Raw genomic sequence first — 15,678 nt, 5'->3', positions numbered from 1 at the left:
TCTGCCCCCTTCCATAGCGTCCTGTGGAGGTCTAGTGGTTCCCCTGCCCCCCCCCCCCCCCTCCATAGCGTCCCGTGGAGGTCTATTGGTTCCCCTGCCCCCTTCCATAGCGTCCCATGGAGGTCTAGTGGTTCCCCTGCCCCCTTCCATACCGTCCTGTGGCGGTCTAGTGGTTCCCCTGCCCCCTTCCATACCGTCCCGTGGAGGTCTAGTGGTTCCCCTGCCCCCTCCATAGCGTCCCATGGAGGTCTAGTGGTTCCCCTGCCCTTTTCCATAGCGTCCCGTGGAGGTCTAGTGGTTCCCCTGCCCACTCCCATAACTTTCCGCGGTGGTCTAGTGGTCCCCCTTTTCACTGGTCCATGCAGAGATCGTCTGCTTTCCTCTCCTCTGCAGAGCATGTCGGTTCAGTAGCTATCCCGGCGTCTCCTCCACTCCTCGACACAGTAACAGCACGTAGTAGCAGCAGCGATCCCGACCAGAAACTCCTTCTTCCAGCACTTCAGCACCTGCTATTTTTGTCGTGCACGGCGGTCATGTGATATCACCAGGGTCTATTAGGCCAAAAAGTTCTACATTCTTCCGTCCCCTGCTGGTGACGTAAGCTGCGGTCATGTGACTAGCGACTCGCCAGCCAATCGTACTGAGGGGAGCGGGATTCGAAAATAAGTAGGGAGGGAGACCGAGGAAGAGGAAGCTTTGCCTTTCCAACCCGAGGTGCCCGGCTGCTGCTCTTGAGGAGCGCTATGTGCGATGTGTCTCCATAGATAGACAGGTATGCAGAGTTCTCGTCAGTCTGATGGGAAACGCGCTTGTCTTGTCTGAGCAGTTCAGCTGTCAGATGTGACAATAATCACTCAGCCCAGCATTGTAATGAACTGTAAACCTAAAAATCTCCACGAACTGCTAACCTACTGTATCCCTATCCTACCCCCTACCATGTCATCCTGCTTTGGCAATTACTGTATGAATTTTCATCTTGCCAATAAAGCTATCTTTGATTTGATCATTTCTAGTACAGTACATTGCTGCTTAGTGGAATACTTTGTTGCAAAAAACGGAACAGTAATGTGTAACACTGGTATGTTCTGGTATGTTATCAATCTTAACCGCTTCTGGACCGTGTTGGTAGAAATCTACGTCTTTAGGTGGCTGCGGGCTGTGACTGGATGTAGATTTTACCTTCCCAGCTGTGCGCTACCACCGATCTCGCCGTTCTGCACCTGCTGCAATTCACTCGCCCTGCCATCTACAGTGCTGCTCATAATTATTTATTCCCCTGGCAAATTTTGACTTAAAGGAATACTTAAGTCTCCTTAAAAAAAAAACAAAAAACAAAAAAAAACTTTTACTCACCCGGGGCTCCCCTCAGCCCCCTGCAGCTGAACGGTGCCCTCGCCGTGTCCCTCCGATGCGCCTGGACTCGCCGGCGGCCACTTCCGGTTTGGCCGTCACCGGCCGACGGGCTGGGAACGCGGCTGATTAGCAAGTAATTTTTTGACAGGCAAATGGCATAGGTGTCTCCTAAAAGATAAGACGATGTACAAGAGGCATTATTGTGGGGGGAAAAAGTCTCTGATTTTATTTACATTTACTTTGAGCAAAAAGTGTCCAGTCCAAAATTATTCATACCCTTCTCAATAATCAATAAAAAAAGTCTTTATTGGCTATTACTGCAATCAAACGCTTCCTATAATTGCAGACCAGCTTTTTTTGCATGTCTCCACAGGTGTTTTTGCTCATTTATCTCATTCATCTTTAGCAATGAGCTCCAATTCTTTTAGGTTGGATGGTCTTTTTGCCATCACCCTAATCTTTAGCTCCCTCCACAGATTCTTAATTGGATTTAAGTCAGGACTGACCATAACACAGAAGAGCAGACATCTTCTTCTTTGTGCAGATGAGCATTTGCAAAGGCCAAGCAAGCTTTTGTGTTCCTTATTTGGAGAAGTGGCATCCTCCTTGGTCTGCATCCATGGAACCCAGCAGTGTGCAGTGTCTGTTGGATTGTCTGCCTTGAGACATTGCCAACAGCAGAGCCCAGATTCACCAAGATGGCCTTGGTGGTTATCCTTGGATTCTTTTTCACCTCTCTCACTATCCTCCTGCCAGCACAGGTATCCCTTTTGGCTTCCGACCACATCCTCTGAGATTTTCCACAGTGTGGAACATCTTGTATTTTTTAATAATACTTTGCACTGTAGCCACTGGAACTTGAAAAACATTTAGAAATGGCCTTGTAGCCACTTTACGTACTTGTGAGCCGCCACAATGCGCAGCCACGGGTACTCACTGAGCTCCTTTGTCTTAGCCATGACCACAGATCTAAAATTTGTAGGGTTTGGCTTAACCAGGGCTGCTATGTTTCCTGAAAAAAAGCTCTACTTTTTTATGTTCCACCAAGCACATTACAGCTTTGTCACTTTACCTTTTAGGGTCTTTTTATACTTATGCGCTGTGGTAGCAGTGGGATTCAGAAAAATTGCACCAAAGCCAAAAAGTCACACTGCACTTTTATATAGCGGTGGTGCGACGAAAGGGAAAAACATAATTTAACATGCAACTTTTTCATTGCACTTACGGGAGTAGCAGAGTAATGCACTGTAGGTTGTGTGTTACTTATGCAGTGCCTGCAGCACTTTAGTGGCATGACACTGCCAGGATATTGGTATGTATAGGGTCACCAACACAAAGGCCCCTTTCACATTTCATGCATTTTGTTGCGATTATTATACATTGCACAGCAACAGTCCCAAAAGTTTTCACCGCTTGTTACCACTGTGGTGCAACCATATATTTACAATGAAAGGATGTTTCTTTACCGGGATAACTATGCACGGCAGCTCTTGCGTTGCTTAGATGGGACGTGCCACACCACGATCAATTGCATCCCGCCACTGCTTCTGGATGCAACATCTTTGTGCAATGGAACATACCGCAGCAAGTGTGAAAGGGCCCTAAGCTTTACTGTGACCTGGGAGGATGGGAAGGGTAAAGTGAATTTTACACAGATTGCGTTACATTCAGACAAATGTAGGATAACTGTATGGTTCATTTAATAAGATGTATTATGCCCTTTTGTCTTTATACTTCTGTAGCACACAGTTTTCTGGATTACCTATGAAATCCCTCCTGGAGAAACTTGGAGTTCTCTGCAATGCCTTGATCATTTGGGTACAATATGTTATGTGGACTTGTGGATCTTTATGAAGGCTTCTTGTGACTTTATTCTTGTGTCTTTTTGTTTTTTAGGCAAGCTTTAAAAATGATCACCCAGTTCAAAATTACTGAATGTAAAAGGATGTTTAGATGCCAAGAGGATATTTTGCTACGAGGACATTGACTGACATTGCAATTGAAATTTACTATTCCTAGATAATTGTTCTATGCTTGTTTGTAAGTAGACATGTCACATAGAGGCCTCCATGAGCAAAACACTCGGGATATAAATAGGACATATGTGATCTCTGCATGTAAAAATGTTGCATCTCCAATAACACACAAAACTGAGGCAACATTAAAGCTTCAAAAGAGGGAAACCATAGTGAAGGCATCTCCCAGTGTAGTGAAGGATATTATTCATCAGCAGGAGCCTGAGAGACACCTGAGTTTACAGAGAAGGACTCGAACTGGCTCCATTGAAAAAGATGACACAGAAAAAAATCCTGAGGGATGCATTAAAATCAAGATTCCGTTAGAAAAACAGGGCGGTAAGCCTGGACTGCCACATCCCACCACAGTCAGCAGCACAGCTAATCATTCCTCTGAATTAAAAACAAAGGGCTTGCTTGTAAATGGAAGACACTTGTACACAAAATCTCATGCAAATGGCATGAAAGCCCCAAACACACATGTGTCTGAGGATATAAAGGTCCATTCCAACAAGAGCACAAAGGGAAGTGAATTATCAAATGGCACCAGTACCATTGGGCAAGTTAGAACACCCATATCAAAAAATGGAACTTTGGAGAAGCAAAAGACACCAAAGAGTGGAGCTTCTGGGCTTATCAGGTCTGCATCTACTCGGGAGACCAGAAGTCCTGTGGTAACACCAAAGCGCCCTGTAAGCGCCATAGCTGCTCCTCTGAGGAAGGCAACTGCTATAACCAGGTGGACAGAAAAGGCACAGGAAGCCAGCATGCCATCCGAATCTTTACATGTAAAAGACGAGACAGTCAGCTTACATCTCAATGTGGAGGAGGAGCCTCACAAAGAGGAGAACTGTGCGGTCACTGTAGCTGTAAGAGTGCGGCCATTCAACAGCCGGTAAGTCTGACTTTGCATGAAGTGCTAAATGCAAGTGAAAATGTATACACATGAATTTTCTTACCTCAAGGCCACTGTAAGCAAACATTCCGCAGGGATGCACCTTACCAGGAATAACAATGTCACTAGCTTTAATTATTTCAAGAATTTAAATCTGGGTAAGGAAAGATTTTTTTTCAGTGGATAAATGCTGACTGAATAAAGTAATAGTGTAAAAATAAGCTATTGTATTCATATTGAACATAATTTAATGAAGACAATTGCTTATAGGCACTGTAAAATCTATACTCACCCTGATTTTTGCCTTGTCCACACTGATTGCAGTGTGATCAGAAACCTTTTCTCCTGAAACTTCTCCTAAGTGATATTTTCCAAATTGTCAATAAAATGGATTTTAAACCACCAAAAAGCAAGAAAACACTCAAAATAATGTTTATACAGGTACTCCCCGACTTACGAACCATCTGCCGATACGAATGGCATTAATTCTGTGTTTCCATGGGAACAAGTTAAAAAAAAAAATTCAAATTGGACTTGTAGTTTTTATTTTATTTTTTTATTTATTTTTTTTAGAAAATCGATTTTTAAAAATTCAAAGAAAAAAATGGCTTTTAAACTTGTATAAGCAGGTACAGAAGGCAGATGTGACCCAGAGGGGGCACAGAAGAGGTACAGGGGACAGAGATGGAACAGTGTTCCGACTTAAGAACAGATTCAGGTTAAGAACAAACCTACAGTCCCTATCTCCTTGGTTAATCGGGGACTACCCGTAGTACTTTTTAACTATTTTTTGGTACTTTTTCAATTGCAAAGTGCTGAAAAGTTATTTTAAATAGATGAAAAATGATCTACTAGGAGAAAACTCAGGAAAAAAAAGTAAATTGCATATGGGCCCTGGGCCTATATGCAATTCACTTTTTCTCCTAGGTGACATTTTCCAATTTGTCAATAAAATGTCTTTTAAGTCATCAGCAAGCAAGAAAATACTCAAAATGTTGATTTTTTTTTTCACCTACTTTTTGATATGTTTTCAATTACAGAGTGTTGAAATGTTATTTTAGATAGAAGATACAAAGTTATCTTCTAGGAGATAAGTCAGGAGAAAAAGGTAATTGCATGTGGCCCCTGGTCTCAGTGCACTGGGAGGAGACAACATTGTGATACCATAGCCTGACTAAGCATCATTGAGAGGGTGGTGTTGCATACAAATATACAAAACTATATAGATATAAGGAAGTGTTTTCTGATGCTGAAACCAGGAGAATGAATGTAAAGTTTAGTATCCTGAATATACATTATTCTGGCACCTCTTTAAGTTGTATTCAGTAAAGTTCTTCTTTAATTGTCCAGTAAGGAGTCTTATTAGACAGGAATTTGCCAACCTGAATTAGAAATTAGTGGTGTCATTGCAGACTGTGAGAATCTCTATATTGGCTTATATGTTGCCACTTAAAGGGAATCTGAAGTGAAAATAAATTTACGATATGATTTGTACAGTACAGCTAAGGAATAGAACATTAGTGGCAAAGATAAGAGTCTGATATTGTTTCCAGTACAGGAAGAGTTAAGAAACTTCAGTCTATGCAAAAGAGCTTCTCTGAGCTCTCCGACCCATTTTGGGTTGGCTACAGAGCTGTTTTATGAAGCACTTATCTCAACCAGTCTCTTACTGTTTCTTGTTTGTTTAAAGGACACCCGAAGTGACATGAGATTGACATGTATGTACAGTGCCAAGCACACAAATACCTATGCTGTGTTCCTCCTTTTTCTTTCTCTGCAAGTGACAGTTTCTGTCCCTGTCGGCACCGGGTCGGACTATAGCGTAACCCGCACTGATAAGAAATTACAGCCATATAGCACTTTCCTGGCAGAAAATGGCTTATGAGAGCAGAAAAGAAATAGAGTGACAATAGTTCATAGATTTTTAGCTCTGGGATACTTCAATGAATGTGTCATTGAGAAGAGGCCATGAAACCGTAAAAAATTTAAAATTTATATTATTTATTTAAAGTGAACCCGAGGTGTGTTTAAAGAATGTTATCTGCATACAGAGGCTGGATCTGCCTATACAGCCCAGCCTCTGTTGCTATCCCAAACCCCACTAATGTCCCCCTGCACTCTGCAATCCCTCATAAATCACAGCCGTGCTGTGTTTACATCTGTAGTGTCAGTCTCAGCTGCTCCCCCGCCTCCTTCATAGCTCCGGTCCCTGCCCCCGTCCCTTCCCTCCAATCAGTAGGGAGGGAAGGGATGCAGGCCGGGACTGGAGTTCTGCAGGAGGCGGGGAGAGCCGCAGACTGACACTATAGAGATAAACACAGCCAGCTCTGACAAGCTGTTTGTCAGCAGCGTGGCTGTGATTTATGAGGGATTGCAGAGTGCAGGGGGACCTTAGGGGGGTTTGGGATAGCAACGGAGGCTGGGCTGTATAGGCAGATCCAGCCTCTGTATGCAGATAATATTCTTCAAACCCACCTCGGGTTCTCTTTAAATAGATTTAAATAAAAAATAAAACTGTGGGATAGCTTAAAAAAAAGTCATTTTTAGGAAAAGGATGATGGAGACAGTTGTTTTTCTCCTTTTCACCTCTGATGTCGCCAGGAAGTTTAAAGGGTCACTAGCTCTGCTCTGTGTCATCATTTTTAAATAGAGTGTAATTTGTAAACTGTAAATATGAGAGAATGACACAATGTTATGTAAAAAAGCTATATAACTGAAAATAAAAGGGAGCTTTTCTTTGCTACTAATGTTCTATTAATTATTTGCACTACACATACAATACATTAAAAGTGTTTTGTTTTTTTCCTGCTCCAGTTTCACTTTAATGATTGAGAAACTGTTTCTTGTTAGTTACGATCAGTCAGCAGAAGAAATCACTTTGATTAACAATGTGATCATTTTACTTGGATTATTTATCGGTAGAGAGAAATATTGGCTCTTGTGTACCTGACTTAAAGGAAACCTAAACTGAGAGGGATGTGGATGTTTCCTTTTAAACTATACCAGTTGCCTGACTCTCCTACTGATCAATTTGCTGCGGTAGTATCTGGATCTCACACCTGAAACAAGCATGCAGCTAATCCAGTTTGACTTCAGTCAGAGCACCTGATCTGCATGCTTGTTGAGGGGCTGTGGCTAAAAGTATTAGAGACACAGGATCAGCAGGAGAGTCAGGCAACTGGTATTATTTTAATAGGAAAAATCCATATCCTTCTCAGTTTAGGTTCCCTTTAAAGGAGTCACCAGGGCAAATCTGGTAAAATGAGTGGTAATTACCGGGGGCTTTCTCCAACCCCAAGCTCCCAGGACCTCCCTCGCCGCAACTCTGCCCGCAGCCGTTCGCCAGAGCTCCGACCCGGTTCCCGGCGATGACGTCAGAGCGACCTGGAGGTCACTCTGTACTGCGCCTGCGCGATCGGTGCTTTCAATCACCGCCACATAGGCCGGAGCGCTCCGGCCCACGTGGTGGTGATTGACAGCGCCGATCGCGCAGTACAGAGCGACCTCCAGGTTGCTCTGACGTCATCGCCGGGGACCGGGTCGGAGCTCCGGCGAACGGCTGCGGGCAGAGTTGCGGCGAGGGAGGTCCTGGGAGCTTGGGGCTGGAGGAAGCCCCCCGGTAATTACCACTCATTTTAATAGATTTGCCTGATGACTCCTTTAAAGCGATCCCGAGCTGAAGCTTGGGTTCAAAATAAGATCAGCCACAGGATCCTATTGAGGCTTCCCTCGGTGGTCTGATGTCCCCAGTAAGTGCGGCCCACCTCCACATCGGAGCCGCACAGCTCCTCTTCCTGCAGCGTGGCCTCGCGAGCCCGAGGCTCCAGCTTACCAGGGCTGTGGAGTTGGTACAAAAATCCACCGACTCCGACTCCTCAGTTTAGGATTCCTCCGACTCCTCTGATTTGCATATTACAATCTTGTTGATTGAAAGTATGTAACGTGAAATTTGTCAAGGCTTAGGAATTTTAAGACAACTGAAGTGAGAGGGATATGGAGACTGCCATATTTATTCCCTTTAGTCACAGACTAAAACTAGTCCTTGGTAAGAGTACTTGTAAAAGGTACAGACCGGAACAAAGAACATCTATGAGGCCCTAGGCAATGTAACTGTGGGTACATGTAAGAGTGATCTGCAGGGGAAAAGGGAGATTTTTCCTGTATTACACATTCTTCATGCACAATCTGAACCAGGTTTATGGGTGATAGACAACACCTCTGTGTATAATGTGCACAACCTTCTCAGTGGATTCCCTGCAGCTCTGTGGGGAGTGCATATGCATATGTAGAGTATAGTACTACTGTGTAACCAAGTAAACCTGAGGTGCGTTTCCACTAGTGCGGTGGAAAATCGCCGCGGATTCTCCGCGGACGAATTCGCATGCAGGAGCGAAATCGCATGCGGTTGTATGCGAATTTTACTGCGAATTCGCATACGATTTCGCATGGATGACGCTGTGTGCGAATTTAACCATGTCAGTGCCTGTGTGCTTTTTCATTGATTCCATGCGAAATCGTATGCGAATTCGCATGAAAATTCGCATGAAAAAACACCATGCGAATTCCCTATTAAATACATTGTATGCGAATCACATGCGTGTGTGCGGTGTCCGAATTCGGATGACTCTGCTGAGCAGATTTTTCCTGCACAAGAAAACGCTCAGTTTTCCTGACAAGTGGACACAGGCTCATTCACTTTTATTGGTTATGCGAATTTGCATGCGGGGAACGCATGCGAATTTGCGTTAGTGGAAACGCACCCTTATATATACCTGGGGCTTCCTCCAGCCACCTTCAGGCTAATCATAATCAGTCCCTCGCTGTCCTCCTCCACCACCTGGATCTTCTGCTATGAGTCCAGGTACTTGAGCCAGTCTGGCATAGTGCGCATGCACACACTCCGCCGCCGGGAGCGTACTACACCTGCGCAGCCCTATTGCACAGGTGCAGAACGCTCCTTGCTGTGGAAGCTGTCTGCGGCCGGACTGCGCTGACTGGCTGAATTACCAGGACTCATAGCAGAAGATCCAGGTGGTGGAGGTGAACAGCGAGGGACTGATTAGCCTGAAGGGGGCTGGAAGAAGCCCCAGGTATGTATAAAACTGTTCTTTTCATCCTTCTCAGGTACCATTTAATTCGTAGTCACCAAACCAAATTTCAACAACATATCAAATTATTTGATTTCATGAGCAAAGGGAGTGCATACATTTGCATAAATCAGAATCAACGCAGAATTATTTCCATCTCTTTGACCATGTCTATTAGTGACACGGCTACACATCAGACTTTATACTTACAGCATAGATGTTATTTAGTATATATGTTACGGCCAGAACCCGAAGTTTTGCCAATTCTAGTTCTGGCCGGCCACTTCGGTTTCTGGCCGGCCAATGTGCGAAGTGGCCGCTGCGCTGCGGCCAATGTGAGGAATGGAATGATTCATGTAACATGCATGTATCTTCTGGCCGCAGCGCAGCGGCCAAATGTATCGCAACCTGGTTCATTTAATGAAATTAAGCCGGCGGCAGTGAGACAGATGAAGCCGTCGGCTTTTGCTCTGCCTCTCTCTCCTCCCCCCCCCCCACCCCCTCTCTCCTTTTCTTATTATGGGCAGCACTCGTGTCCCCCTCCAGAGTCGTTCGTCTCGCCAGGAAAGCAGAGCGGGGAGGCTGCAGACATTGCTTCTGCCAGCACCCGCTCTGCAAGAACGGCAGGCTTCCCTGCCGCGACGAACGACTCTGGAGGGGACACGCATGTCTCCGCCGGCTGCCCATAATAAGAGGAGAGAGAGGCAGAGAAAAAGCCGGCGGCTTCATCTGCTACATTGCCGCTGGCTTAATTTCATTAAAATAACGAAGTTGCGATACGTTTGGCCGCTGCGCTGGGGCCAGCAGATACATTAATGTTACATGATTCATTCCCATTTCTCACATTGGCCGCAGCGCAGCGGCCACTTCGCACGTTGGCCAACCAGAACCTGAAGTGGCCGGCCAGAACTAGAAGTGGCCAAACTTCGGGTTCTGGCCGTAACATATATAGGAGATTCCTGTGTACACATCATATATACAGTCACAATCAGATGTGTGTATCTGACTTTAAAAATGCGGGGACTGCTTTATTGACGCAGCACAAGTAACTAATTTTGATTCGTTTATTTCATTTTTGTGGACTAAGCACAGCTATTACTGTATGTATAAATTATTTATGATTACTATTATCTGAGAAATAGAACATTTTTATCATATTTTCTATTTTAATTACAGTTTAAATTCATTAGGAGTCGGAGTCGGTGCATTTTTTTCCGACTCCGACTCCAGGCACCCAAAATTGCCCAGACTCCGACTCCACAGCCCTGCAGCTTACTGTGCTTGGGCAGGCTCGCATGGCTATTTTAGCGACGCTGCAGGAAGTGGAGCTGTGCGGCCCTGATATGATTAGTTAGAATGCCTTGCCGCTACTCATCTGCAGGCACATGCTCAGCAATGGGGGACATCAGAATACCGAGGGAATCCTAATAGGATCCCGAAGCTTCCCTCTCTTTAGGTAAGCATCTCATTTTGTACCTGGTTTTTGGCTCAGGCACACTTTAAACTGGTGATGCCCAAAAGGGAAATGCCTGGTTTCATGGATAGTAACTTCTGAAACTGCTGTACTTTTTTGACATCCTATTTAAATGGATGACACACACATTGTAAAATATGCAATAAGCTTGTAGTTTAGAGACGTTCAGTGTGCACCTTTTTTTATAAACCTGTCCTTTAAGGCTGGATTCACACTTGTCTATCAGTTTTCAATGTGCGTATTTCTGCATACATTCAAGTGTGAACTAGCGCATTCATTAACATTGGTTCTCAGTTCTGCAATGTAGAAAACACACAGAAAACAGACAAGTTAAAAACCAAATGTATTTATTAATCAGATATTTTTTCAGATTTTATATCTCTTAAGCAATGTTAATAATTTTTTTTTTTGTTTTTTTTAAAGGGAGAAAAATGAGAATGCCCGTCAGGTGGTATTTATGAATGGAAGGGAGACAGTTATACAACACTCAGACTCTAAGGAAAGCCACAATTTCCTCTATGACTTTTCTTTTTGGTCCTTTGATAAATCAGATCCAGCTTATGCTGGTCAGGAAACTGTGTATGAGAAGCTTGCGCTTCCTCTCTTAGAGTCATGTCTTCTGGGATACAACACTTGCTTGTTTGCTTATGGGCAGACTGGATCTGGGAAGTCTTATACGTATGTATTCAATTATTTCTTCAAATGCTTGTGCAGTAATCAGAAAACTATAATTGGTTTAAACTTTAAAGCTAGGTTCACAGTGGGGCACTGCGGTGCATCATAATGGGCACATTGTAACACAATGTCTCATTGCCATGCAACATTTATGGTGCTATCCGACATGGTGCGGTACTCCAACGCACTGCATGCTGTATGTTCACTGCTTAACGCCTGCATTAACAGTACAGTGAAGCCTACTTTTGACTGTATTCTTCACTCTCTGTGACCCAACATGCAGATAATGTGCAGCACCGCTTTCCCGTTCTGTTGTGTTGAGTTCCTGCTGTATCTAAAGCAAGGATTAATGAACCATTTCTCTCAAATGGTCATAGTATTGTGTATGATGTTTTGGTCTGTATTGTTTTTGGTAAAGCTGTATCTGTGTTTAGTCTAAGTAACAAGTGCTGTACTTTTGTTGCAGTATGATGGGCTTTGATGAAGAGTTGGGCATTATTCCAAGATATTGTGAGCATCTTTTTTCTCGGATACAGACTGCAAAGCAGAAGGTATAGAGCCCCATTTTTATCTTGCATGCAATTGAACAAAGTTGTTGAGAAGAAGGGTTTTTACTGTTGTTCGTTCTGCTACACATTTTAAAAGGTTCTGACATTCGCTGTCGTATTTCTGAATGCAAATGCCATGTTCTGAATGCAGATTTCTGAATGCTAATGCCATGCAATTAGCCATTCTGTAGGCAGAAATATTAACCAGTCAAAACAACCATGCTCAGATTTCCAGACATTATTTCAATGACAAATTAGCGAAAATAAGTTTATAATAATTTCCAAGCCAGTCGATGTGTGTATGTAAGTCCTTCCATCCAATGTGATTGTCCGTGGCACCAATTGGACGGAGCATGGCAGGATGTTGAGCGCAGCATCCATAGAGATAGGGCACATGGAGCTAGATGGCAAACGTGAAGTCTAGAGAGAAGGCGCATGCACTCCTGCCCCACGCAGCGTAATATATGCCACCAGCTTGTTAAACAAAAAATACTCTTACATCTGTGCAGGTTATGATCCAGGAGATATGAAGTGGATGTAAGAAAAAGTAAGATTTTACATATGATATCCATTCATGAGAGAAAGTACAGTATAAACTTTCATTTCAAAGGCTTTGCATATCAGGACAGAACTGAAAAATCTGCTTCTTAGCAAGTCTTAAAATTAGTTAAATGCCACCTCGAATGAACCCCAAAACATGACATGTTACATCGTGTCTTTATATATTTAACAAAGAGTGCAAAAATACAGAAATAGTGCTTGAAAAATTAAGTATACCTTGTGCACTTCCATAGAAATGAGAAGTCTAAGTAGGAGCCAGGTGCTGCTAATAAAATGTACTTGATTAATTCATCAGCAGCAAGTTTGAACCTCTATAACAGCAGTTTGCTGGTCTGGAGTATTTAGCTGTGTGTTACCACAATGACTAGGATAAAAGACATTCGCTATTATTTTGGAAAAGCAATTGTAGTTAGTATTTGAATGATAAGGCCATTTCCACACAACTCCATTATTTGAAAATGGAAAAGATTATTCACAAGTGGAAAGCTTTCCATAAAGTTGATAATCTTCCTAGGTGTGAACATCCCAGTAAATTCAAACTAAGGCCAGATCCTGCAATGCTCAGAAAAATTGCAACATTCTAAGAGGTATTTCTCGGGCTCCACAGGCTTGAGTTAGAATGTTAAATGCTTTAAGTTCATGACAGTGAAATAAGAAAAAGACTGAACATGTTTGCTTTGTTTGGAAGGGTTTCCATGAGAATGCTGCTTGTCTCTTAACCACTTGCCGACCGCACGCTTATACCGTGCGTCGGCAAAGTGGCAGCTGCAGGACCAGCGACGCAGTACTGCGTCGCCAGCTGCAGGCTGATTAATCAGGAAGCAGCCGCTCGCGCGAGCAGCTGCTTCCTGTCAAATCACGGCGGGGGGCTCCGTGAATAGCCTGCGGGCCGCCGATGGCGGCTCGCAGGCTAAATGTAAACACAAGCGGAAATAATCCGCTTTGTTTACATTTGTACGGCGCTGCTGCGCAGCAGCGCCGTAAGGCGGATCGGCGATCCCCGGCCAATCAGCGGCCGGGGATTGCCGCCATGTGACAGGGGACGTCCTGTCACTGGCTGCACAGGACGGATAGCGTCCTGTGCAGCCCGGATCACCGGGGAGGGGACAGGTAGGAGAGGGAGGGGGGAATTTCGCCGCGGAGGGGGGCTTTGAGGTGCCCCCCCCCCGCCAGCCATACGCAGGCAGAAGAGATCAGACCCCCCCCCTGCACATCATCCCCATAGGGGGGGAAAAAGGGGGGCAATCTGATCTCTCTGCCTGCACTCTGATCTGTGCTGGGGGCTGTAGAGCCCACCCAGCACAGATCACTAATAACCACGCTGGTCCTTAAGGGGGGGGTAAAGGGTGGGTCATCAAGTGGTTAAAAACATGGCAGTATAGCTTAGGGTTGCAAAATTGAATCTAAACAAACTATGCAGCTTATGGGACAATGACCAAAGTGGAGATGTCTTCTCAGGATTCAAGGCGTTACAATTGGCAAAAACCAAATCCAGTTTGTCAGCACAAAAGCCACCTATCAACTGTCGAGAATCCAGGGCTGTGGTGTCAGTACAAAAATCCACAGACTCCGACTTCTCAAGGAAATGGCTGATTTCAGGGATAGTAACTTCTGAAACTTTGTACTTTTTGACAAGTATCTAATTTTGTACCCAAGCTTTGGCAGACCACAGTGGTATACCTAGCTGTGAAAAGTTTCTTGGCTAAGGATCCTGACTGGATTGCACTATATAAGGACAACTCTAGGTGGTAATACAATAATATAGAATGTTGGCAGAACTTAGGATTGTCTACAGTCCTAATAACTGATAAGGAGGCACTGTAACAATATATAGTAGAATGTTCTACATTATTTTCCTGGTTTTTGCATCAGAATCCCTTCTATATCTATACCAGACTGTAGATTCTAAACAGCAACTGTGACAGTCTGATGCAATCTGAAATATAAAGCCATTAAACTGAAAGTAAAAAAAAAAAAAAAAAAAAAAATTCCATGTTGCTAATGTTCTAGTTATCATCTGTACTACACATAGAATTAATTATCTCATAACTTTATCTTTACTTCCGGTTCACTTAAAGGACCACTATTGCGAAAAATAGTAAAATTTAAAATACATTTAGGCCTCATTCACAGTGGGATGTTGCGGAGCTGCAAGTCTTATAACGCAGCTTACCGCACTACAATGCTAATTTTATGGGACGTTCACAGTGCGTGTAGTAACGTTGTAACGTGTAGCGTTATGGTAACGCACTGCTTGCACACTTTATCAGGTACATGTTTCTGTCACTTACAGTAGGGAGTATAGAACTGACAGGTTTTGGACTAGCTCATCTCCTCATGGGGGGTTCTCAGTTTTCTTTATTTTCAAAAACACTTAGTGAATGGCAGTTGCTCCGTCCACCTGCCAAAAAAGTGTGACACGAGAACGGAGGCTGGCCAGCATCATTGAATAAATCCTTTTCAGGGAGTGTCTTTATAAAGAATAAACGCCATGCTGGGAATCCTCCATAAAGAGATGGACTAGTTCAAAACCTGTCAGTTCTCTCAAATTTCTACTACCTACTGTAAGTGACAACCACATAGGAGAAAGGTAATTTATGGCTCATTTTACCTACAAATAAGATACATACTACTTATTTGTATGTGCTTAAATGTACGGTATTTTAAATGTTACAATTTTTCACGATGGTGGTCCTTTTTTAAAGGAACAGTAAGCAATGACAGCCTCCATAATGTGTGTGTTTTTAAGCTGTTTAGGACCTTTATTGTATGAATCAACTTAATTCTTTTGCTCCAGGTTTCTTTCCACGTTGAGATGAGCTACTTTGAAGTGTACAATGAAAAGATTCATGACTTGCTGGTTTTTAAAGCCGATAATGGGCAGAAGAAGCAGCCGGTAAGAATTTATAGTGGATTGTCTGAGGGGTATAATACTGAATTTATTTTAAAGTATGAATTGTCATTTCACATTTTTAGCTAAAATAGTTATCCCTGCTGTGCTATTTATGAGTGTGATGAACACATTGCTTATGCCGCACTGCAGCAGTTTAGAATCTATGATGACTCAACT

General features: G+C 43.6%; 1 protein-coding gene across 1 annotated transcript in view; it reads left to right on the top strand.

Annotated features, from left to right (window-relative positions):
- Nucleotides 1-652: 652 nt before the first annotated feature.
- KIF14 (kinesin family member 14) overlaps nucleotides 653-15,678 on the top strand; it is a 101,773-nt gene continuing 86,747 nt past the window's right edge. Inside the window, 5 exon segments of the mRNA XM_068240083.1 lie at nucleotides 653-772; nucleotides 3,250-4,263; nucleotides 11,248-11,502; nucleotides 11,966-12,050; nucleotides 15,406-15,504. Coding sequence (XP_068096184.1) covers nucleotides 3,404-4,263; nucleotides 11,248-11,502; nucleotides 11,966-12,050; nucleotides 15,406-15,504 — 1,299 coding nt within the window. The 5' untranslated portion in view covers nucleotides 653-772; nucleotides 3,250-3,403.

This window comes from Hyperolius riggenbachi, chromosome 6 (assembly GCF_040937935.1).
Source record: "Hyperolius riggenbachi isolate aHypRig1 chromosome 6, aHypRig1.pri, whole genome shotgun sequence".
Lineage (NCBI taxonomy): Eukaryota > Metazoa > Chordata > Amphibia > Anura > Hyperoliidae > Hyperolius > Hyperolius riggenbachi.
This window is presented reverse-complemented; position numbering and strand designations above follow the sequence as displayed.